The sequence below is a fragment of the Haematobia irritans genome, chromosome 4, assembly GCF_050003625.1.
Source record: "Haematobia irritans isolate KBUSLIRL chromosome 4, ASM5000362v1, whole genome shotgun sequence".
Classification (NCBI taxonomy): domain Eukaryota; kingdom Metazoa; phylum Arthropoda; class Insecta; order Diptera; family Muscidae; genus Haematobia; species Haematobia irritans.
This window is the reverse complement of record NC_134400.1, coordinates 212,958,840-212,986,127: the sequence shown is the minus strand read 5'-3', so window position 1 is coordinate 212,986,127 and position 27,288 is coordinate 212,958,840. Positions and strand designations below refer to the sequence as shown.

The following is a 27,288-nucleotide window of genomic DNA, read 5'->3' as shown; positions in this document are numbered from 1 at the left end:
ATACATCAACAGGCAGACAGACAGACGGACAGACAGACAGACGGACATCGCTAAATCGACTAAGAATTTAATTCTAAGCCGATCCGTATACTAAAAGGTTGATCTATGATTACTCCTTCTTGGCGTTACATACAAATGCACAAACTTATTATACCCTGTACCACAGTAGTGGTGAATGGTATAAAAATGATAAAGTGTAAATTAGAATGCATAACTATAGGCCAGTTTTCTTTTGATACTGGATGCAGCATTTGTATGTGTTATCCAGAACATCATTTCGCTGGTGTTCTATCACGGACATCTCATCAGTACAAATCGAGTCGGTGTTGCTAGATTGCATACCAATGGAAGTTTGGTCAATAAAAATGTTTTCTTAAAAAATCCGAAAAAGTACATTTGCCGTAAAATGTGCGAAATGTTTTCATTAAAAGTACGAAGCCTTTTCATAAAAAATACCAACGTTTTTCAACAAAATATTAAATAAATTAAAAAAATAATATTATAATAAAAACTTTTCGTTATGCCAATAAAACAGATTCGTATATATTTGTATTTTTTATAAAGATTGTAAATTCCGTAATTTTGTCAAAATATATTTTGCTTGGAGTCTCTGACAAAATCATTAAGTAAAGGTAAAAATCATTGGATTCAAGCAATTTTTTTCTATTTGTTTTAAATCGCTTTTGCCATCTATACGATAGTTAGTTTGTGCCTACCGTACAATAATTTTAGAAACTCTTTCAATGTTTTTATGAGAATTGAGACCGTACAACAATGATTATTGGTTTATCCTTCCAAGGTGTAGTTGACACGTTCGTGGTTAAGTGAAGTTAATTGCCATTTAAACACGCCCATTTCTTCCATTCCATTATACATAAGAGAATTTTCAATACCATTATTTATTATTAGATTAGGTAATGGTCAAAGTCATTAATTGAGAAAATTGAAAACCTGTGATTATATATGTTTTAAGTGGTCGACGAAAGAGGTAATTTAATCACCTAGTGGCCTTTCTCGGGGGTTCACTAAAGATTACCTATATAAATATAAAAGAGTTCTACAATTTCATAAACAGTTTCTCCTTGTATATCTTAAATCATAGAACGATGAGTAAATTGAAAAAAATCGTAACGGAAATATTTCCTTCAAAAGTTGAAGAAGGTGAAATCGGTTCGGTCAAATTGAATATATGGTTGGCTCAAATAACCGGAGTACCCATAATAGGACTTAAGAAAGAATCATTTGGCATACAGGCTTTTGTACTTGTCTATGGCATATTTACTACGGCTGTGGTGACTTTTATCTATACGGGATTTGAAATTTATGATTTGGTTTTGAATTGGCATGATTTGGATAGTTTAACCCAAAATACCTGTTTATCGTTAACTCACATTACGGGGGCCTTGAAGGTTGGACAAAGGAACCAAATTCTTTTAGTTTTTGAAATTTCCAATTGTAATTCAATCACCATAGAGAAACATATCGTTAATATATTTTCAATTATAGTTTTAATTGAATTTGAAAAAATACTCAATTTAAAAATTTATTGTTTATTTAAACAATTAAATTTGTAATTGAAACAATTATTTTTGAATTGGTATCGGTGATTGCTAGTATAATTTTCGTGATTGAAGAAATTTCAATTAAAAATGTATTGGATCAATTCATTTCGTATTTGAAACCGAAGAATATTAGGTCTGTTCGCGTACTTTTCCAGTAAAAAATATCCAGTAAAAACTAGCAAGAGAGTAAGAGTGTATTTTACACTCTTTGCTTAAAATTGCTGAAAAGTACACGAACGGTATCCAGTAACTATTTGCACATTGAAAATTTCAGCTGCTAAAACATTGAAAACAAAAAATAAATCCTGTATATTTAACTTCCAATCGTAGTTGCCGAACATGTACATTGTATTGGTACTTTGTTTGTTATCATAAACCAGCTGACAAACTATGCTATGGTTTGCAAGATTTTACTGGGGGAAAAATCTCTAGCAAAAACTTGCAATTTCTCTATCTCATAACTGTCAAATGTAGTCTCTCTCCGGCTCTCTTTTGTTGGCGTTTTGGTGTAAACGAACGACTTCCAGTAAAAATTTGTAATAATTATCAAAAATTATCGGGTTCTCGAACGGAGCTAATATCATCTTTCAATGTTACTTTATTGTATGTCTTTTTTAGGCTGTAAATTTGATATTTCATTTACCGCAATTGCGTAAAGTTTTGGGACAATTGAAATACGTTACGAAAACCTATATAAAATCGGAGAAGCAGGTGAGATTTGAATTGTGTAAAAAAAAAACTATATGTTCGTGTTTCATGCTGGAAAAGCAAAATTTCTATGTTATATATATAAAATTCAAAGTATGTTTGTATGTTCCGGGTAAGCTCGGAAGCTGAACCAATTTACTTGCAACTTTCAGAGATCCTTGGGGGCGCTCATGTGGTGAAAATAGGGTACCTGGTCGCGGAGGGGGATCTCCCCTTTGTCCAACTTTTTGAAAATTGGACCAAAGTTGACCGATTTGCTTGAAATTTTCATTGAAGATTGAAGTTGGCCGCTACTTTATTTTTCGATATTTGGTTGCGGAGGCGGACCTACCCTTTGTCTGACTTTTTTGAAGTACAGTGAACAACTAAAGTTCTCTAAAATATCTGAGATTTACAGAGAACATGCGGTGAGGTTATGAAATTAATATGGGGTACCTGATGTGTTCATATGTGGACGGGGAGGGGGACCTCCTCCTTGCCCGACTTTTTGAAACTTGGAACAAAATTATCCGATTTGCTGAAAATTTCAGGGAAGGTTGAAGGGGGCGTCTAGAGAAAGAACGGATACTTTATTTTTCGATATATGGTCGGGGAGGGGGACCTCCCCTTTGCCCGACTTTTTTAAAGTACAGTGAAAACAAAACTAAAGTCCTCCGACTGAAATTTTACGGAAAAAAGTGTGTGAGATTATGAAATTCATATCAGGTTCAGGATTTTCTAACATTTGGTCGGGGAAAAATAAAAGGACATAGGGAGACATCCGCTTCTTAAGTACATACAGAGAAACAATTAAACCTTTCCAAGTTACTTGAAATTTACAGATGACGTGGGGAGAGGTTATGAAATTAATACTGGATACCTCATTTTGTGATATTTGGACGAAAGAGGGGCTGCTCTTTGCCCTGCTTTTTTTAAAATTGCACGCAGAGAAGGAATATGGTCACCTCAAACATGTTTCAAGAGCAAAATGTTATTTTTGTATGGTGACCATGTAACATGTTTGTCACTAACATGTTATGTTCTCGTCAAATATAACCTGCTTGCCGAAATCAGATACATGATTTCCGAGAAAATAACATGGTTGGGAAAACCATGTTACATGGTCACCACGAAAAAAAAACATTTTGGTCTTAAAACATGTTTGAGGTGATCATATTCCTTCTCTGGGTGTGGGCTTATAATTTGCTTTAAAATTTCTGGGACGTTTACGCAAGATACGCTACATCACTTTTCGATATTTGGTCGGGGAGGAGGACCTCCTCTAAAACTGAAAAAAAAACAAGTATATACGGCCGTAAGTTCGGCCAGGCCGAATCTTATGTACCCTCCACCATGGATTGCATAGAAGCTTGTACTAAAGACTGTCATCCACAATCGAATTGCTTGGGTTGCGGTAACACTTGCCGATGGCAAGGTATCTTAAAACTTCTTAACACCGTCTTCTCAATTGTAAGTTAGTCCATACGGGGTATATATTAAACAAAAACAAAAAAAGGCCGATTAAATATGTATATAATTCAGTTTGACAACATTTTCTATAGAAATAAAATTTTGACAAAATTTTCTATAGAAATAACATTTTGACAAAATTTTCTATAGAAATAAAATTTTGATACAATTTTCTATAGAAATAAAATTTTGACAACCTTTCTATAGCAATAAATTTTTGACAAAATTTTCTATAGATATAAAATCTTGACAAAATTTTGTATAGTAATAAAATTTTGACAAAATTTTGTATGGAAATAAAATGTTGACAAAATTTTGTATAGTAATAACATTTTGACAAAATTTTCTATAGTAATGAAATTTTGGTAGATTATTTTTGGGGACCGGCTATATATGACTATAACCGATATGGACCATCGGATGAATTTTGCTCCTCCAAAAGCTCCGGAGGTCAAATATGGGGATCGGTTTAAATGGGGGCTATATATAATTATGGACTGATATGGACCAATTTTTGCATGGTTGTTAGAGACCATATACTAATACCACGTACCAAATTTCAACCGGATCGGGTGAATTTTGTTCTTCCAAGGGGCTCCGCAAGCCAAATCGGAGGATCGGTTTATATGGGGGCTACATATAACTATGGACCGATTTGGACCAATTCCTGCATGGTTGTTAGAGACCATATACTAACATCATGTACCAAATTTCAACCGAATCGGATGAATTTTGCTCATCCATGAGGCTCCGAAGGTCAAATCTGGGGATCGCTTTATATGGGGTCTAATATAATTATGGACCGATGTGGACCAATTTTTGCGTAGTTGTTAGAGACCATATACTAACACCAATCACGCCACTACACGCAATCCAAATCTGGGGATCGGTTTATATGGGGGCTATATTTAATTATGGACCGATATAGACCAATTTTTGCGTGGTTGTTAGAGACCATATAACAGGTTGGATGATAAGTCCCCGGTCTGACACATAGATGGTGTCGCTAGTATTAAATGCATATTATTTTTATATAGTACCAACCTTCAAATGATTCGTGTCAAAATTTGACGTCTGTAGGTTAGGTTAGGTTATGTGGCAGCCCGATGTATCAAGCTCACTTAGACTATTCAGTCCATTGTGATACCACAGTGCTGCCCGATTCCATGTTAAGCTCAATGACAAGGGACCTCCTTTTTATAGCCGAGTCCGAACGGCGTTCCACATTCCAGTGAAACCACTTAGAGAAGCTTTGAAACCCTCAGAAATGTCACCAGCATTACTGAGGTGGGATAATCCACCGCTGAAAAACTTTTTGGTGTTCGGTCGTAGCAGGAATCGAACCCACGACCTTGTGTATGCAAGGCGGGCATGCTAACCATTGCACCACGGTGGCTCCCAACGTCCCAACTTGACGTCTGTAAGTCATTTAGTTTCTGAGATAGAGCGTCTTTTGTGAAGCAACTTTTGTTATTGTGAAAAAAATGGAAAAAAAGGAATTTCGTGCGCCCGAAAGAGGTTGTTACCGGCGAAAACATCAAAAAAATCCACAAAATGATTTTGAAAAATGAAGTTGATCGAGATAGCAGAGGCCTTAAAGATATCAAAGGAACGTGTTGCTCATATCATTCATCAATATTTGGATATGCGGAAGCTCTGTGCAAAATGGGTGCCGCGCGAGCTCACATTTGGCCAAAAACAACAACGTGTTGATGATTCTGAGCGGTGTTTGCAGCTGTTAACTCGTAGTACACCAGAGTTTTTCCGTCGATATGTGACAATGGATGAAACATGGCTCCATCACTACACTCCTGAGTCCAATCGACAGTCGGCTGAGTGGACAGCGACCGGTGAACCGTCTCCGAAGCGAGGAAAGACTCAAAAGTCCGCTGGCAAAGTAATGGCCTCTTTTTTTTGGATGCGCATGGAATAATTTTTATCGATTATCTTGAGAAGGGAAAAACCATCAACAGTAACTATTATATGGCGTTATTGGAGCGTTTGAAGGTCGAAATCGCGGCAAAACGGCCCCATATGAAGAAGAAAAAAGTGTTGGTCCACCAAGACAACGCACCGTGCCACAAGTCATTGAGAACGATGGCAAAAATTCATGAATTGGGCTTCGAATTGCTTCCCCACCCACCGTATTCTCCAGATCTGGCCCCCAGCGACTTTTTCTTGTCCTCAGACCTCAAAAGGATGCTCGCAGGGAAAAAAAATTAGCTGCAATGAAGAGGTGATCGCCGAAACTGAGGCCTATTTTGAGGCAAACCGAAGGAGTACTACCAAAATGGTATCAAAAAATTGGAAGGTCGTTATAATCGTTGTATCGCTCTTGATGGGAACTATATTGAATAATAAAAATGAATTTTCACAAAAAATGTGTTTTTCTTTGTTAGACCGGGGACTTATCAGCCAACCTGTTACTAACACCATGTACCAAATTTCAACCGGATCGGATGAATTTTGTTCCTCCAAGAGGCTCCGCAAGCCAAATCTGAGCGTCGGTTTATATGGCGTCTATACGTAAAAGTGGTCCGATATGGTCCATTTGCAATACCATCCGACCTACATCAATAACAACTACAACTACTTGTGCCAAGTTTCAAGTCGATAGCTTGTTTCGTTCGGAAGTTAGCGTGGTTTCAACAGACGTACCGACGGACATGCTTAGATCGACTCAGAATTTCACCACGACCCAGAATATATATTCTTTATGGGGTCTTAGATCAATATTTCGATGTGTTACAAGCGGAATGATAAAGTTAATATACCCCCATCCTATGGTGGAGGGTATAAAAACAAAAATTCTCAAGTTTTCTTGAAATTTACAAATGCAGTGGGGGAAGGTTATGAGATCATTTGAGTATTTGGACGGGGAGGGAACCTTCCTTGCCCCACGGTGTTTGTCGATATTGTATCGGGGAAAGTGACGTCCCTTCAAAACAATAGAGCAAAATTTAAGCTTCTCCGGTCTACTTGAAATTTACGGAGAACGTGGGAGGAGGTGATTAAATTAATACATGATTTTTAAATTAGGTTAGGTTAGGTTAGGTGGTAGCCCGATGTATCAGGCTCACTTAGACTATTCAGTCCATTGTGATACCATATTGGTGAACTTCTCTCTTATCACTGAGTGCTGCCCGATTCCATGTTAAGCTCAATGACAAGGGACCTCTTTTTTATAGCCGAATCCGAACGGCGTTCCACATTGCAGTGAAACCACTTAGAGAAGCTCCGAAAAACTTTGGACCTCAAATATTTAAAAAATTCGCAATTTTTCTAGAATGGTCTTTTCGTTTTTTTTTTATTTTTTTTTTTTTTGACAAATTTAAATAATTTTTACTATTTTATTAATTCTTATTCCTTAAAACAAAAAAAAAAAGTTAAAATTACCCATTAAAAATATGAAAAAATATAATTAAAAGAACTTTCAGTGTAATAAAAAAATAAAGAACATATTTAAGAGGACATCGGTTGAATTGCGTTTTAGTTGTGCCTTTAGAACAATTTCCAAATTACGAAATCATCAACAGACGATTACGGCTATATCTACTAACATACAGTCAAGCAGCAGTCAAGCTTTTTATAGACCATATTGTTGAGTACACACAATCCGTTGTAAAGAAACTTTACTTAGGGAAAACAAACCACCAACCTATTGACCCTTTCATACAAACTATGTACCAAATACAGCTTTTGAAAACGGAAACGGAATGTAATTATATCCTTCACCACTACTGTGGTACAGGGTATAACAATTTTTAAATATTAAAGATAATATACGTGTATTTTTATTTCTAGCTGAATGCATTTCATGATGGTGAATTGGAAAATAAATTGGTGCTTAGTGTATACATGAGTCTTGTGGGCTTTACCGGATGTCTTGGAATGGTTATGTTGTACAGTAGTAAGTATAATAAGACAATGCTAGCCTGGAATTTTTATACCCTCCACCATAGGATATACCCCGCATTGTCATTCCGTTTGTAACACATCGAAATATTGCTCTAAGACCCCATAAAGTATATATATTCTGGGTCGTGGTGAAATTTTGAGTCGATCTAAGCATGCCCGTCCGTCCGTCTGTCTGTTGAAATCACGCTAACTTCCGAACGAAACAAGCTATCGACTTGAAACTTGGCACACGTAGTTGTTATTGACGTAGGTCGGATGGTATTGCAATTGGGCCATATCGGTTCAGTACGGACCTCCAGATTTGGCTTGCGGAATCACGACCAACGCGTGAGTCATGACAATTTCGTGTCACGTACACACCTCTAGTACATATGTCAGAGTTTAAAACATTTGTATCTCCATTTCATTGAAGAAAATCATTCCATTCATCGTGCTTTTTAAAATGTTTGTATTAAAAATGAGTTGATTGACACATGAAGTTGTACAATCAGTCATTGCATAAGATCACAATAAACACAAGCATTGGAGAAATGCTTATATTCAATACGCTTTCAAACATTTGTTCAAATTCAATTTGAGAAATTGTTGAGAAAATCGCATTCTCAACAAAAAACTGGCATTACCCCCAACAGTAGAATTCAACACGTTAGCAACAATTTCTCAACCTATTAGCAACAACTTTTCAAACTAAATTTCATTTTAATGCTTCAAACCTATTGGAAAATTTGTTGAAAGCAAACAATTTGCAAGGCCATTTGAATTAATGTTTAAGATGGGATTCACTATCAAATTGATATGGCGTTACCTATGAAAAATACTCATCCTTGTGTTTGTTGGGATTTTATTTCCCCTTGGTGGTTGTTGTTCAGGCTAACACGTTTTTAGAGATTTTGAGTTTGGAAATGAATTGTGTGCGTGTATAATATGGTTGGTGCCTATACTAAACCATCAAATACACCTTATGGCAACCCTATATGGACGCATTTATTGTGTAGCAACGTTAGTCCTATTGTGAATGGTGCATACAGTACTTCGATTGAGTTATGATAACTGTATAGTACACATTTTGGCAGATTGTTGTCTTCGCTGCAGATAACATTGTGATCTGGCAATAACATGCCATTTAGCTAATAAAACTTTCGCATGCGATTATTTTCTACGACAAATGGAAACATGCTGTGTACAAAAATGCTTTTTATACCCTAAACCACATAGCGGTCAGGGTATAATAACTTTGATCTGCTAAAAAATGGGCCTACCAGAAATATTGATTTTAAACCCCATCAAATATATACCGATCGACTCAGAATCACCTCCTGAGTCGATCTAGCGCTTGGTGTTCGTCCGTCTGTCTGTCCATGTACATATTTGCTGTTCACAGGATTCCGGTTGCAATTATTAACCGATTTTGATGAAATTTGGCACAAGGACGAACGCTATTGAATGAAATCGGAACAAATTTACGTATAGCTTCCATATATAACAGGTTGGCTGTTAAGTCCCCGGTCTAACAAAGAAAAACACATTTTTTTGTCAAAATTATTATTATTATTCAACATAAAGGGTGGTTAAAATTTCAAGGGCCGATGTTGATTATGAATAAAACACAAACTATTTAGGAAATTATTGTAATTTTATTTTATTATGATATATTGGTATTACTCAATTATATATGGAACAAAATATCGGCCAAATGGGCGCCGCGACCTCGGTGGCACACCTTCATCCGATGGTCCAAATTTTCGATGACGCTGAGGCATAATGGAGGTTCTGTGCCGTTAATGTGCCGAATTATCTCATCCTTTAGCACTTGAATTGTTGCTGGCCTATCGACGTACACCTTTTCTTTCAAATAACCCCAAAGAAAAAAGTCCAACGGTGTCAAATCACATGATCTTGGCCAATTGACATCGTCATTACGTGAGATAACACGGCCATTAAATTTGTTGCGCAAAAGAGACATTGTTTCGTTAGCTGTGTGGCAAGTGGCACCGTCCTGCTGAAACCACATCTTCCACATCCATATCTTCCAATTTGGGCCATAAAAAGTTCGTTATCATCGAACACCATTCACAATAACTGCATGACCGGCCTCATTTTGGTAAAAATACGGCCCGATGATGCCGCCAGCCCATAAACCGCACCAAACAGTCACTCTTTGTGGGTGCATTGGTTTTTCGACAATCACTCTTGGATTCTCATTCGCCCGAATGCGGCAATTCTGTTTATTGACGAATCCACTGAGGTGAAAATGTGCCTCATCACTGCACCCTCAAAAAAAATCGCTTCTTTAACATATGTTCCAAACATATTTTGCTGGAAGCACATATATTATTGGATACTACCGAAACATTAATATGTTTGTTTTATGTCAACATATTATATGTTTGGAAGCATTTTGAGCCCAAAAAATATATGCTTGGAAGAATTTTTCTCAAAGACGATTGTGCTCATTGCCTAACATACTCGTAATTTGACTTCCACGAAATATTTTAGTTCTTGGCACCTTTTTCTGTAATACAAATAATGTTGAAGAAATTATTCACTTTTATAAATTTTTTAAATTTTACCTTTCGCCTGCACGGAGAATCGAACCGAGGACCATACAGTTTGTAAGCCAACACACTACCACTGGGCTACGTAGCTGTTATAGTCACCAGTAGATAATTATCGTTATAAGTTACATTTATATAGCATAGTTTACAGCGCCCACGAGCCCATGCAAACATAACATTATTTAACAGAAACATACATTTGTTTGCCACGTGGAGCAGTGGTTAGCATGTCTGTCTTGCATGCAAAGGGTCGTGGGTTCAATCCCTGCTCCGACCGAACACTTTTTTTTTTTAATTTACACATTTATATTTATACTATATTAAATTTTTATAATGAAACTTTGAAATGTGGGTTATTAAAGATTTATAGTCAGTAGCAGTGCTTGATATAAACGAAATTGACTGATTTTTTGATAAAGGTGTGGTTCACATTCAACATCGGCCCTTACAATTTAACCACCCATTAGTTCCCTTCAGGAGCGATACAACGATTATAACGACCTTCCAATTTTTTGATACCATTTTGGTAGTACTCCTTCGGTTTTGCCTCAAAATAGGCCTCAGTTTCGACGATCACCTCTTCATTGCAGCCAAATTTTCCCCAGCGAGCATCCTTTTGAGGTCTGAGAACAAGAAAAAGTCGCTGGGGGCCAGATCTGGAGAATACGGTGGGTGGGGAAGCAATTCGAAGCCCAATTCATGAATTTTTGCCATCGTTCTCAATGACTTGTGGCACGGTGCGTTGTCTTGGTGGAACAACACTTTTTTCTTCTTCATATGGGGCCGTTTTGCCGCGATTTCGAACTTCAAACGCTCCAATAACGTCATATAATAGTCACTGTTGATGGTTTTCCCTTCTCAAGATAATCGATAAAAATTATTCCATGCGCATCCCAAAAACCAGAGGCCATTACTTTGCCAGCGGACTTTTGAGTCTATCCACGCTTCGGAGACGGTTCACAGGTAGCTGTCCACTCAGCCGACTGTCGATTGGACTCAGGAGTGTAGTGATGGAGCCATGTTTCATCCATTGTCACATATCGACGGAAAAACGCGGGTGTATTACGAGTTAACAGCTGCAAACACCGCTCAGAATCATCAACACGTTGTTGTTTTTGGTCAAATGTGAGCTAGCGCGGCACCCATTTTGCACAGAGCCTTCGCATATCCAAATATTGATGAATGATATGACCAACACGTTCCTTTGATATCTTTAAGGCCTCTGCGAGATAGCAGTTTCAATTTACGGTCATTCAAAATTATTTTGTAGATTTTTTGATGTTTTCGTCGGTAACCACCTCTTTCGGGCGTCCGCTGCGTTCACCGTCCTCCGTGCTCATTTAACCACGCTTGAATTTTTTATGCATCCACAAATCATTTTGTGGATTTTTTGATGTTTTCGTCGGTAACCACCTCTTTCGGGCATCCACTGCGTTCACCGTCCTCCGTGCTCATTTCACCACGCTTGAATTTTGCATACCAATCAATTATTGTTGATTTCCTTGGGGCAGAGTCCGGAAACTCATTATCAAGCCAAGTTTTTGCCTCCACTGAATTATTTCCCTTCAGAAAACAGTATTTTATCAAAACACGAAATTCATTTTTTTCCCATTTTTTTCACAATAGGTTAGGTTAGGTGGCAGCCCGATATATCAGGCTCACTTAGACTATTCAGTCCATTGTGATATCACATTGGTGAACTTATCTCTTATCACTGAGTGCTGCCCGATTCCATGTTAAGCTCAATGACAAGGGAGCGACACAGTGTGTAGCAGGGTATAATAATATGAATTTAATACTAGCGACGCCATCTATGTGTCAGACCGGGGACTTATCAGCCAACCTTTTATAGCCCGATTTCGACAAATTGGGTCACACTGCACTTTTTTACAAACCGATCGTTGTCAAATTTGGCCATAAGCGTAGTAAGGCGTCTGGGGGAGGGCTTAGCCCCCTCCAGAAAAAATTAGCCCCCCCTAGAATGTGAAAACCTATATATGATTTTCCATTATATATTGTTAATGTAGCATAGATAGGGGGGCTATAGCCCCCTGTTTAAAAATGTCTAGATACGGCAATGAATATGGCACAAGCTAATCTTTTTCATCACCCTTCATGTCTCCAAAATTTCCTCGAAATCGGTTCAGATTTAGATATAGCTCCCATATATATGTGTCGCCCGATTTTGCCAAATTTGGTCATAAGACTCTTATTTATTAACCGATCTAATTCAAAGTTGGCTAGATCTAGTCCTCTATAGTACTAACTGAATGTGCAAAATTTCATCGAAATCGATTCAGATTGTCGCTGTACGACAAGGCCAAGTAAAATTCATTGTTTCTGGGTTTCAATAATTTATTTAAGAAGTTTCTCGATAATATTCGACATAGACCCCACCGTTGTTGCACCCAGTGAAAGAATACACATTGACGCAATATTCAACTTTTTGATTCCAAACAAAAAATCACTCATCCCAGCCAGAGCTGTGGAGTCGAGTCAATTTTGCTCGACTCCGGAGTCGACTCCATGTGGTGTACCTAAACCTCATTTTAAAAGTATTCCAATTGTAATTTTAAGGTGTAACATAGTTGAACGCTATAGTATCTCCTTAGGAAAATACTACAGTAAAAAAGTCGGAACTTAGGTTCCATCCAAAGGACAGTCTGCGTATATTGGCTTAAGACCAATATTGAAGATGAACTTAGGTTCAAATACTATTGGGAGTCACACCACCGTGTAAAAGATGTGACGAGGAGCTTAGGCTCATGCCAGAGAAGGCTCAGGAGTGAAAAAATACTAACGTGGTAACGTGGTAAAGGGATTTTCTTATTAACTTACATTTATTCAACAGAGGTGGAAGGAGATGAGGTGTGCTTACAGCAAGTAGTAGTGAGTAAAATACTGGTTTGGATTTCATTTACAATTTTACAACTCATGGTTGTATTCAAATTAATAGGATAATTCACTAATTCAATTAATTCAATTTAAAGCTTAGAAATAAGTGGAGATACAATTCAATTTTAAGAATTCCTTTATAAAAAATAAAAAGGTGAAAAACTACACTAAACATAGTGTTCCAAAAATAGACCGATTTAAGTATTCTATTTTGTCATACGTGTGTATATGTCAAAAAGAACTCTAATTTTTGATACGACTCGTCTTCAAATCTCAGCATTTTAGGGGTGTATAGAACTCTACATTTTAATATCGGGCCAATAAATTAAAATACGACACAAGGCTATATAGAGATCACATCAAAATATGGGTAGATAACAACAATCTCCAGAATATGAAGTTATAAAAACACAAAATTTCAAAAAATAATTAAACACGCCTGCAGATAAAACACATCCTATAATCATTGCCGTATCTAGACATCTATATTACAGTAACAATATATAATGGAAAATCATATAGAGGTTTTCACATTCTAGGGGGGGCCTAATTTTTTTCAGGGGAGGGCTAAGCCCTCCCTCCAGAGGCCTTACTACGCTTATGCCTATGGTGGATGGTATACAAAAATCTTGGCGCTAAAATTTAAAACTAAATGCCCCATCAACCTTCTGGTACAAATAAAATCTTCAAAAAAATTCAATTTTGAATTAAAAAATTGGAAAAAAATCGAATTAAAAATTGTCGATAAAAAAACAACATATATTTATTTCAGTGTATAGTTTGAAGTTTTCAGTACTTACTCACCCACCACTCCAATGACTTCTTTTATAGATCCTGAAGCTGTTGCTGGAAAAATATTTCCTTATCGTGTTGTACTGCCCACCTGGATGCCTCAACATATCCAACTGTTGTATATGGGCCTAAGCGTTATCGTTTTTGCCATACAAATCATTGCTGTGGATTATTTAAATGTAACGATTATAAATCAAATTCGTTTTCAGTTAAATGTCCTCAATTTGGCTTTTGATGAACTCATCGTTGATACCATGCCCATGGTGGCCCAACAGAGTGGAAGTCTGGTCTTGCATAAATATGATCCAATTGAGCGATTGAATTCCATAATCGAACATCATGGCCTATTAAGAGAGTGAGTCAGCATGTGTGGGAGTAGAACTCCTGCCGTTATTTCTCAAAGGTTTTTGTTTTTTGAATTTTCTTGTTCTTTTTTGTTTTGTTTGGTTTGGTTTTACAGATTACGTCAAGATACCGAGGACATATTTAGCCAACCCATATTGTGGCAGTTCATGACATCCGTTATCATATTCGCAATGACCGGTTTCCAGGCCACAGTACGTACGGGTGGCAGCAGTGCGGCTGTACTGATTTATGCCTATTGCGGTTGTATCTTTTGTGAACTTTTCGTATATTGCTGGTTTGGCAATGAGGTCTTTGAACAGGTAAGTAGTTACCCACCATACCTAATGACCATGATGATGATTAGGCGGCAGGGGCGGAGGTGTGAACTAACAGGAAAACAACAAAATCGCTAACTTTAATGAGCCCAACTCTTGACAAACAGGCATTAGTGGAATTCGGAATTTTTATAGAGGGGGAGATTTACATTTCCCCCAACAACTGCAACAGGAAAAAATAGGTGTGAACATCAAAGCTTGCCTCATCTTCACTATGGGACACGTGATGGAAACAAGTTTTGTTGTATTTTTGCAGACCAGAACCAGTTTAGCGGGAAGCCTCAAATCTCCAATGCTCAAAGTCAATCGTAACCAGTGACTTTCTGTCTGTTTTGTTTAGCTCTTCATTTTATTTTATTTTTTCACTGAAACGTGATTTCCAAGGAATAGGAGGGAATGGGGAAAATAATCATTGCAGACGAAGTTAAATGCTACGTGCAGCCCATTACCATCACGATTCTTCAACTTGAACTTCAACTAAAAAAAAAAAAAACAATAAAAAAAATCACAGATGTAGTAATTCTGAAACAGAAGTAGGAAATTTCCAAAATACCTCTCTCTCTTTTTGAATGCAAAAACATCATTAAAATCGGTTATAAACTGCGATTCTATCTTGCGAAATACAAAGACATGGATGGACAGATTAACGAGGGGAACCAAAGGCTAAATCGACTCATGAGAAGAGAATGAATCCACTGAATTTTTTTTTATTTCCATAGAAAATGTTGTCAAAATTTTATTTTTATAGAAAACGTTGTCAAAATTTTATTTCTGTAGAAAATGTTGTAAAATTTTTATTTCTATAGAAAAGTCGGTCAAATTTTTATTTCTATAGAAAATTTTGTCAAAATTTTATTTTTATAGAAAATTTTGTCAAATTTTTATTTCTATAGAAAATTTTATCAAAACTTTATTTCCATAGGAAATTTTGTCCAAATTTTATTTCTATCGAAAATTTTATCAATTTTTTATACCCTCCACACATCGAAATATTGATCTAAGACCCCATAAAGTATATATATTATGGGTCGTGGTGAAATTCTGAGTCGATCTGAGCATGTCCGTCCGTCCGTCTGTTGAAATCATGCTAACTTCCGAACGAAACAAGCTAGCGACATGAAACTTGGCACAAGTAGTTGTTATTGATGTAGGTCGGATGGTATTGAAAACGGGCCATATCGGTCCACTTTTATGTATAGCCCCCATATAAACGGACCCCCAAATTTGGCTTGCGATGCCTCTAAGAGAAGCAAATTTCATCCGATCCGGCTGAAATTTGGTACACGGTGTAAGTATAAGGTCTCTAACAAACATACAAAAATTGGTCCACATCGGTCCATAATTATATATAGCCCCCATATAAACCGATCACCAGATTTGACCTCCGGAGCCTCTTGGAAGACCAAAATTCATCTGATTCAGTTGAAATTTGGTACGTGATGTTAATATATGGCCTCAAACACCCATGCAAAAATTGGTCGATATCGGTCCATAATTATATATAGGCCCCATATAAACCGATCCCCAGATTTGACCTCCGGAGCATCTTGGAAGAGCAAAATTCTTCCCATTCGGTTGAAATTTGTTACGTGATGTTAGTATATGGTCTCTAACAACTAACACCATGCACATGGTGTTAGTATATGGTCTCTAACAACCATGCAAAAATTGGTCCACATCGGTCCATAATTATATATAGCCCCCATATAAACCGATACCCCGATTTGGCTTGCAGAGCCTCTAAGAGAAACAAATTTCATCCGATCCGGCTGAAATTTGGTACGTGATGTTAGTATATGGTCTGTAATGACCATGCAAAAATTGGTCGATATCGGTCCATAATTATATATAGGCCCCATATAAACCGATCCCCAGATTTGACCTCCGGAGCATCTTGGAAGACCAAAATTCTTCCCATTCGGTTGAAATTTGGTACGTGATGTTAGTATATGGTATCCAACAACCATGCAGGAATTGGTTCCTATCAGTACATAATTATATATAGCTCCCATATAAACCGATCGCCAGATTTGACCTCCGGTGCCTTTTGGAGAAGCAAAATTCATCCGATCTGGTTGAAATTTGGTACGTGGTGGTAGTATTTGATATTTAACAACCATGCCAAAAGTGGTCCATATCAGTCCATAATCATTTATAGCCCCCATATAAACCGATCCCGAGATTTGGTTTTGGGGCCTCATGGAGGAGCAAATTTCATCCGAGTGAGTTGAAATTTGTGGATGACAGTCTTTCGTAGAAGTTTCTACGCAATCCATGGTGGAGGGTACATAAGATTCGGCCTGGCCGAACTTACGGCCGTATATATTGTTTTTCTATGAAAAAGTTTGTTAAAATATAATTTCTATAGAAAATTTTGTCATAATTTTATTTCTATAGAACATTTTTTTCAAATTTTTATATATATAGAAATTGTTTTTTAAATATCTATAGAAATGTTTGTCAAAATGTTGTCCAAATTTTATTTCTATAGAATATTTTATCAAAATTTTATTTCTATAGAAAATTTTGTCAAAATTTTATTTTATAGAAAGTTTTGTCAAAATTTTATTTCTATAGAAATTTCTTTCAATATTTTATTTCTATCGAAAATTTTGTCAACATTTTATTTTTATAGAAAATTTTGTCAAAATTTTATTTTTATAGAAAATTTTTTCAAAATTTTATTTTTATTGTTCTAAAATACTTCCAGATTTAAAATTTCAAGCCAATTGGATAAAACCTACGGTTTCTAGAATCCTAAAACAATAAAATAATTTCTTGCACACCTATTTATAGTCCTAAAAACCTCCAGATATTTAATTTCAGGCAAATTGACCAACAACTACGGTTTCTACAAGCCCAAAAAGTAAAATCGGTAGATCGGTCGATATGGGGGCTATACTAAAACATTGACCGATACTCACCATTTTCGGCACACCCCTTTATGGTCCTAAAATACCTCTAGACTTCCAATTTGATTAAAATTGGATAAAAAATACGGATTCTATAAGCCGAAGAAATAAAATCGGTAGATCGGTCCAAATGGGTGCTATACCAAAACATGGACCGGTACTCACCATTTTTGGCACATCACTTTGTGGTCCTAAAATAATTCTAGATTTCAAATTTCAGGCAAAATGAACAACAACTACGGTTTCTACAAGCCCAAAAAGTAAAATCGGTAGATCGGTCGATATGGGGGCTATACTAAAACATTGACCGATACTCTCTATTTTCGGCACACCTCTTTATGGTCCTAAATTACCTCTAGACTTCCAATTTGATTCAAATTGGATAAAAACTACGGATTCTATAAGTCCAAGAAGTAATATCAGGAGATCAGTCTATATGGGGACTATACCAAAACATGGACCGATACTCACCATTTTTGGCACACCTCTTTGTGGTCCTAAAATACCTCTAGATTTCCAATGTCAGGCAAATTGGATAGAAACTACGGTCTCTATAAGCTCAGGACCTCAAATCGGGAGGTCGGCTTATATGGGGACTATATCAAAACCTGGACCAATATAGCCCATCTACGAACTTAACCTGCCTGCAGACAAAAGACGAGTTTGTGCAAAATTTCAGCACGATTGCTTCATTATTGAAGACTGTAGCGTGATTACTACAGAGAGACAGACAGACAGACGGACATGGCTATATTGTCTTAGAATTTCTCACTGATCAAGAATATATATACTTTATATAGTCGGAAATCGATATTTCGATGTGTTACAAACGGAATGACAAACTTATTATACCCTCATCACCATTCTATGGTAGTGGGTATAAAAATGTTGAAAAAATTTTATTTCTATATAAAAGTTTGTTAACATTCTTTTCTATAGAAATTTCAAAAGTTTTTTCTATAGAAAATTTTGTCAACATTTTATTTCTATAGAAAATTTTGCCAACATTTAATTTTTATAGAAAATTTTGCCAAAATTTTATTTCTTTAAAACATGTCCAAATTTTATTTCTATAAAAAATATTGTACAAAGTTTAGTTATTTCTATAGAAAAATTTGTCAAAAATTTTTTTCTATTGAATTTTTGTCAAAATTTTATTTCTACAGAAAATTTTGTCAAAATTTTATTTTTATAGAAAATTTTGTCAAAATTTTATTTTTATAGAAAATTTTGCCAAAATTTTATTTCTATAGAAAATTTTGTCAAAATTTTATTATACCCTGCGCCACACTGGAACAGAGTATTATAAGTTAGTGCATATGTTTGCAACGCCCAGAAGGAGACGAGATAGACACATGGTGCCTTTGGCAAAAATGCTCAGGGTGGGATCCTGAGTCGATATAGCCATGTCCGTCTGTCCGTGAACACATTTTTGTAATCAAAGTCTAGGTCGCAGTTTTAGTCCAATCGACTTCAAATAGAATAGAACCCTATTGATTTTGGAAGAAATCGGTTCAGATTTAGATATAGCTCCCATATATATATATTTCGCCCGATATGGACTTATATGGCCCCAGACGCCAGAGTTTTACCCTAATTGGCTTAAAATTTTTCACAAGAAGAACAATTAGTACTATAGTCAAGTGTGCCAAATTTTATTGAAATCGGTTCAGATTTAGATATATCTCCCATATATATCGTTCGCCCGATTTACACTCATATGACCACAGTGGCCAATCTTTTACTCCGATTTAATTGCAATTTTGCACAGGGAGTAGAATTAGCATTGTAGCTATGCGTCCCAAATTTGGTTGAAACCGGTTCAGATTTAGATATAGCTTCCATATATATGTTTTTCTGATTTCGACAAAAATGGTCAAAATACCAACATTTTCCTTATAAAATCGCCACTGCTTTGTCGAAAAGTTGTAAAAATGACTCTAATTTTAATAAACTTCTAATACAATATCGAGCGATAAATCATAAATAAACTTTTGCAAAGTTTCCTTAAAATTGCTTCAGATTTAAATGTTTCCCAATTTTTTTACTAACATTGTGTTCCACCCTAGTGCATTAGCCGACTTAAATTTTGAGTCTATAGATTTTGTAGAAGTCTATCAAATTCTGTTCAGATCGAGTGATATTTAAGTTTATGTATTTGGGACAAACCTCTATATATAGCACCCAACACATTTGACGGATGTGATATGGTATCGAAAATTTAAATCTACATATAGTCGGCCCCGCCCGACTTTAGACTTTCCTTACTTGTTTTTATAGAAAATTTTTTCAAAATTTATTTTAAATAGAAAACTATGTCAAAATGTTATTTTTTGATAAAAGTTTGTTAAAATTTTATTTCTATAGATTTTTTTTTTCAAAATTTTACTTTCTATAGAAAATTTTATCAATATTTTAATTCTATAGAAAATGTTGTCAAAAATGTATTACTATAGAAATTTTTGTCGAAATTTTATTCCTATAAACAAATTTTTATTTCTATAGAAAATTTTGTGAAAATTTTATTTATGTAGAACATTTTGTCAAAATTTTATTTTGTATAGAAATTTTATTTTCTATAGAAAAGTTTTGCCAAAATTGTAGTTTTGTAGATAATTCGTGAAAGTTGGAGATGAATATTATGCAAAAACTATGAAATCATAAAGAATTATACCAATCTACCAAACCAGAAAGGTCTACTCATTTTTCTATCAATATTTATGGCTTCAGATATTCATAACTGGCATTGCCCTTTAATATTCATAATTTATTCATTTCATTTGTTTATTTAGATCACATACATTTTTTTTATTAAGATAGGAAAATGTTTTCGTTTTTTTTCTGTGTGAACGTGAGTGGCACTACATTCATTCATATACTTCTAATATGTGGAAGACACTTTACTCTCTGTTATACTCAAAACTGTATGAATATTCACCAAAAAGTTCAGTGACTGCATGCAATTTTGGGCATAAGTAAATAAAAATTTAAACAAAAGAAAAAAAGTGATATCATCATTGCACTTTTGGACAATTTGGTTTGAATTTTGTGGAAGTGAAGCTAATGTGAATGGACTATGGAGGCGATCGTATCGCCTCCTTTGACTGAAGACAAATGGGTTATGCATTTCGAAAGAAAACCATGCTGAATATAGCTGCTCCATTAGATAGTACAAAAATTAAGAAAATGTTTATATATCTATGATTAGAACCAGAACAATTTGAATTTAATGCATATATAGTATATGAATAAAAAATGGAAAAAATTGGTGGTCATGTACACTGTAGAAAAAACGGTCGACTTAAAAATAAAAATTACTCGTACCCAAAAAATTATTAAAGTTAAGGAAACTTTCTCAAAACATAATAATTCCATGAATTAAAATATAGCAAATTAAAGCGAAACTTTGGCCTCTGGAGACAATTAGGTACACATCGGGCGAAAAATATACACAGAAAAAAATTTCTGTAGTTAAACTAACTCTAAATTTAGGATTATCCCACCTCAGTAATGCTGGTGATATTTCTGAGGGTTGCAAAGCTTCTCTACACCCTCAACAAAATGACTTCTTTAACATATGTTCCAAACATATTTTGCAGGAAGCACATATATTACTGGATACTGCCGAAACATTAATATGTTTGTTTTATGTGAACATATTATATGTTTGCAAGCATTTTGAGCCCAAAAATATTATGTGCTTGGAAGAATTTTTCCCAAAGACGATTGCCTAACATACTCGTAATTTCCACTTCCACGAAATATTTCACCTTTTTCTGTAATACAAATAATGTTGAAGAAATTATTCACTTTTATAAATTTTTCGGAGAATCGAACCGAGGACCATACAGTTTGTAAGCCAACACCAACCGAACACTTTTTTTTTTTTAATTTACACATTTATATTTATACTATATTAAATTTTTATAATGAAACTTCGATATGTGGTTTATTAAAGATTTATAGTCAGTAACAGTGCTTGATATAAACGAAATTGACTGATTTTTGGATAAAATATTATTTTTTTATTGCAAAAATAACAATTTTGTAACAAAAAAACTGTTTTTGGTACAAAACTTTAGAATTTGGAAGGAATTCAAAAACTGTAACAAACGAAGAACGTGCACGGATGAAAAAGACTGTTTTTCATATGTTTGGCTATAAACATTATATGTTTGGAAAACACATTTTTAAACACAATATTTTTGAGTGCAAGCATATAATGTTCATAAACTAGCATAACATGTTTGGGACATATATATTAATATGTTAGAACATATTATGTTTGGGACATAAAATGTTTGTAAATATAATATGCTTGGATGCAAACATATATTAATTTAGAAATAGCCTATAAACATATATGTGTTTAGTAGCTTGGAGCGCTATTTAACAGGGAGCGATATTGAATTAAGTTGGTGGTTGTTGCTTGTTATTACAAAATTAACATTTTATTTTTCCTTGGGTTATTGATCAGCTACTTCTTTGATCCTTACAAACTGTGTGGTCCGCTGTTCGAATCCCCGTCCGGCAAAAGGTAAAATTAAAATAAAAAAAAATCATAAAATTGAATAATTTCTTCTACAATGTTTGTATTACAGAAAAAGGTGCTAAGAACTAAAAAATCTCGTGGAAGTGAGAAAGATGTGGGGGAATATACAATTAGGCAGAAACAAAATTTTGAGCATTCAGGTCGAAAACCTATGTTGTTAGCACCTATATTACCTGTTTATTTTCATAATTCATTATGATTGTAAATATATAAATAAATAAATAAAATTTTGAGCACAATATTGTTTGGGAGAAATTTTTTTAAGCATATAATATTTTTGGGTGCAAAATGCTTCCAAACATATTATATGTTCACATAATAACATATTGTTTTTTGGAAGACAACATTATTGAATTTGGATGCAAAAATACAAAATGTTTGGAACTTAGACTACCCAAACATATATTGTTTAGACCAATATGCTTTCAAACATATTATATATTGGAAGAGATCAAACATATAAATGTTTGGGCAATACCAAAAAATGTATATGCTTGAAGCAAAATATGTTTGGGAGTATATGTTACAGAAGCGATTTTTTGTGAGGGTGTGGAGTCGAGTATAAACATACATAAATAATTGTATAATATAAACATAAATTTATTTAGGCGTGAATTTATTAGGCGTGAATAATTCATTTTAAAGAAAATAAACTTTTTAAATTGTTTTAGCTACAAAACGCGAACTTAATGCCCGCTTTTATATTTGAAGGTGTCCGTCAACTCCTCGTGGACTACTTACACAGAAAAAAATATCACCAAAATATTTCCAATTAAAAAGTTAATTGAAGTTGAAAATTTTTTCAATTAATAAATTAATTGATACAATTAACTTTTTAATCACGATAGAAACATTAAGTTAATTAAGTCAATGATTGAAAATTTTAAAATTTTTAATTAAAAAATTAATTGATACAATCAACTTTTTAATCAAATTCGGAAGACTAATTCAGTTAAAAAAGTGCTGATTTTTTTTAATCTTTAATTAAAAATGTATTTCAAACAATCATTTGTTAATCCAAATAAAAACTCTAAGCCAATTCAGAAAGTAATTAAAAATAGTTACCTTTTTCAATTAATAAATTAATTGAGTTTTGCAATCAACATCAATTAAATTTTTAATTGAATCAATTAAAAAAATTAATTGAAATTTGCTGAAAAAATCAATTATTTTTTAATCAAGAATTTTTTCTATGCCCAATTAAAACTGTGATTGATACTATCATTTCCGTGATTGAAGACATTTCAATTAAAAAATTAATTGGATCAATTAATTTGGTGATTGAATCAGAAAAAGAATTTTTTGTGTGTATTAATAAAGAGGAACTAAACTTTGTTTTTATACATTTTACTGTGTAATTTTTCACTATTTCCTTCTTATTTCATTTTACTGTCCCAACTCTAAAAAAAAGAGTATAGTGCCCTTTCGTTATTTTTATGAAGACCCCTGATTTCTTTTAACGAACCAAGAAAAAAATTGTGCCCATAATGCCAAAATGATAAACAAAACACATGTCCAAACATACATAAAATGCTGCTCTCAAGGCGAAAACATATGCTGTTTGTTTTTCAAATGTCTACACAGAAAAAAATATCGCCAAAATATTTCCAATTAAAAAGTTAATTGTTGAATATTTTTTCAATTAATAAATTAATTGATACAATTAACTTTTTAATCAAGATAGAACATAAAGTTAATTAAGTCAATGATTGAAAATTTTAAAATTTTTAATTAAAAAATTAATTGATACAATTAACTTTTTAATCAAATTCGGAAGACTAAGTCAGTTAAAAAAAGTGATGAACATTTCTTAATCCAAATAAAAACTCTAAGCCAATTCAGAAAGTAATTGAAAATAGTTACCTTTTTAAATAAAAAATTAATTAGGGTTTGCATTCAAAATCAATTAAATTTTTAATTGAATCAATTAAAAAATTAATTGAAAATTGCTAATGACATCAATTAATATTTTAATCAAGAATTTTTTCTATGCCCAATTAAAACTGTGATTGATACTATCATTTTCGTGATTGAAGACATTTCAATAAAAAAATTAATTGGATCAATTAATTTCGTGATTGAATCAGAAAAAAATTTTTTTGTGTGTATTCTCTTGGTTCCGAATGTCTATTCTCTTTATTCAAATTAAATAATATTTAGACTTAAGCATATCAAATGTTTGGCCTTATCATAAAACAGTTTTCCGAAACAACATACAAGCGGTTTCACAGAAATTGTTCTCTTTTGATTCTTTTGCTGTGTTATGTTGATATCTTTCGACAACTCTCCCGGTTTCAATCTCTATTTCTTTCTCTATACTCTCTCTGTCGCTTTGAATAAAATATCACAACATATGTATGTTTAGTCGAAATTTGTAAATTTATATATGTTTGCATTCACACATATGATTTTTATGAAACATTCATGCCCCAAACATAATATATTCTAACATATTAACATAGATGTCCCAAACATTTAGTGTTAGTTTAGGAACATTACATGTTTGCACTTAAATATATTGTGTTTTAAAATTGTGCACGAAACACATTTTGTTTATATCGGAACATATGAACAACATATTTTTCTAACAGTGTAGGAAAGAAATAATTACGAACCGATATAAAAGTTCATATCGTTAATTATGCGGTAATCTTTCATTGATAGGCTAAGAAGTTTCCGAACCGCCCTTGTACGAGGCGCTTCATAAATTTTCTATATGTTAAAAATAACATTTTGACAAAATTTTCTATAGAAATAAAATTTTGATAAAATCTACTATGGCAATAAAATTTTGGTAGATTATTTTTGGCTCCAGTGGCAATAGTGATTTTTCTGTGATTGGGGATCGGTTTATCTGGGGGCAATATATAACTATAGATCGATACGGACCAATTTTGGCATGGTTGTTATCGACCATATACTAACACCACGTACCAAATTTAATTTTCATTGGATGAACTTTGCTCCTCCAAGAGGCTCCGGAGGTCAAATCTGGGGATCGGTTAAATGAGGGCTATATATAATTATGGAGCAATATGGACAAATTTTTGTACTTACACCACGTATCACATTTCAAACGGATCGGATAAATTTTTCTCCTCCTAAGGCTCCGAAGGTCAAATCTGGGGATCGGTTTATATGGGGGCCATATATAATTATGAACCGATATGGACCAATTCTGGCATGGTTGTTAGAGACCATATACCAACATCATGTACCAATTTTAAGCCGGATCGGATGGGGGCATCCCCATCCTCTGGTGGAGGGTATAAAAATAAACAAGTATATATGGCCGTTAGTTCGGCCAGGCCGAATCTTATGTACCCTCCACCATGGATTGCGTAGAAACTTCTACGAAAGACTGTCATCCACAATCGAATTACTTGGGCTGTTGTAACTTAAATCGTTTTCTAACTTGTGAGTTAGTCCATACGTGGTATATATTAGACAAAAAATATATGTGTATGTAAGTCTACAAATAATTACGAATCGATATGGACTTTTGCACGGTACGTAGGGAGCCAGAATTGAAATATGGGGATCGCTTATATGGGGGCTATATACAATTATGAACTTGATATGGACCAATTTTTGTGTGATTGGGGATCGATTTATCTGAGGGCTATATATAACTATAGACCGATATGGACCTAGTTAGGCATGGTTGTTAACGGCCATATACTAGCACAATGTACCAAATTTCAACTGACTCGGATGAAATTTGGTCCTCCAAGAGGCTCCAAAACCAAATCTCGGGATCGGTTTATATGGGGGCTATATATGATTATGGACTGATATGGACCACTTTTGGGATGGTTGTTAAATATCATATACTACCACCACGTACCAAATTTAAACCAGATCGGATGAATTTTGCTTCTCCAAAAGGCATCGGAGGTCAAATCTGGGGATCGGTTTATATGGAGGCTATATATAATTATGGACCGATGTGGACCAATTTTAGCATGGTTATTAGAAATCATATACCAACAGCATGTACCAAATTTCAGCCGGATCGGATGAAATTTGCTTCTCTTTTAGGCTCCGCAAGCCAAATCTGGGGATCGCTTTATATGGGGGCTATATATAATTATGGACCGATGTGGACCAATTTTTGCATGGTTATTAGAGACCATATACAAACACCATGTACCAAATTTCAGCCGGATCGGATGAAATTTACTTCTCTTAGAGGCTCCGCAAGCCAAATCTGGGGGTCCGTTTATATGGAGGCTATAGGTAAAAGTGAACCGATATGGCCCATTTGCAATACCATCCGACCTACATCAATAACAACTACTTGTGCCAAGTTTAAAGTCGATAGATTGTTTCTTTCGGCAGTTAGCGTGATTTCAACAGACGGACGGACGGACATGCTTAGATCGACTCAGATTTTCACCACGACCCAGAATATGTGGGGTCTTAGAGCAATATTTCGATGTGTTATAAACGGAATGACAAAGTTAATATACCCCATCCTAGGGTGGAGGGTATGATAATATACCCCCATCCTATGGTGGAGGGTATAATAATATGCCCCCATCCTATGGTGGTGGGTATAATAATATACCCCCATCCTATGGTGGAGGCTATAAAAAATCTACGTTTAATACCCCCTATTGGTGCTAATGCAAAGTACTGTGAAAACATCCCCTGATTTCTCACTCTTAATTCTTGAGAAAGCGAGAGCGAGAATATGGCAAAATCGCTGGCAAAAAACCCTTAATTGATACTGATCCGATTGGTTGATACTGATCTGATTGTATAGCGAAATTTAAATAATTTAAATTTATATAAATGAAATTAAATCCCATTGCTATGGAATATCCCGTATGGCATCCCTAATATTATGTTATCTTTTTTTTGCAGAGTAAAACACTTGGAACGAGCGGTTTTAACTCTTCATGGTATCTCTTCGATCGTCGTTATGGTAAATCTCTTTTAATTTTTCTCACCAATGCCCAAAGACCATTCATATTCACTGCTGGTGGTTTTATGGGACTCTCATTGCCAAGTTTTGCTGGAATATTGAGTAAATCGTACTCTTACATCGCATTATTAAGGCAAATCTATGGAAAATGAAAGAGTCACAAGGAGATAAATAAAGAGCATACTAACCAATGAGATATTTGCTCTGTACAGACCAGTTAACCATTTAATAATATTGTTGGTTTAATTGAAATGTAAACAAAATTAAAAACAATGCTGTTATGATAATCAGTAAATACCTACATGAACATGAAAATAAAGATAACGATAATATGA

At 34.6% G+C, this 27,288-nt stretch overlaps 1 protein-coding gene across 1 annotated transcript; it reads left to right on the top strand.

The window, feature by feature from the left end:
* The first annotated feature begins 1,090 nt into the window (after window positions 1-1,090).
* Window positions 1,091-27,288, top strand: LOC142234418 (odorant receptor 13a-like). The gene is made up of 6 exons (XM_075305544.1): window positions 1,091-1,409; window positions 2,181-2,273; window positions 7,524-7,629; window positions 13,919-14,234; window positions 14,340-14,544; window positions 26,893-27,288. Exons 1-6 carry the CDS (start codon window positions 1,107-1,109, stop codon window positions 27,103-27,105), a joined length of 1,236 nt encoding a protein of 411 aa, XP_075161659.1. The 5' UTR covers window positions 1,091-1,106; the 3' UTR covers window positions 27,106-27,288.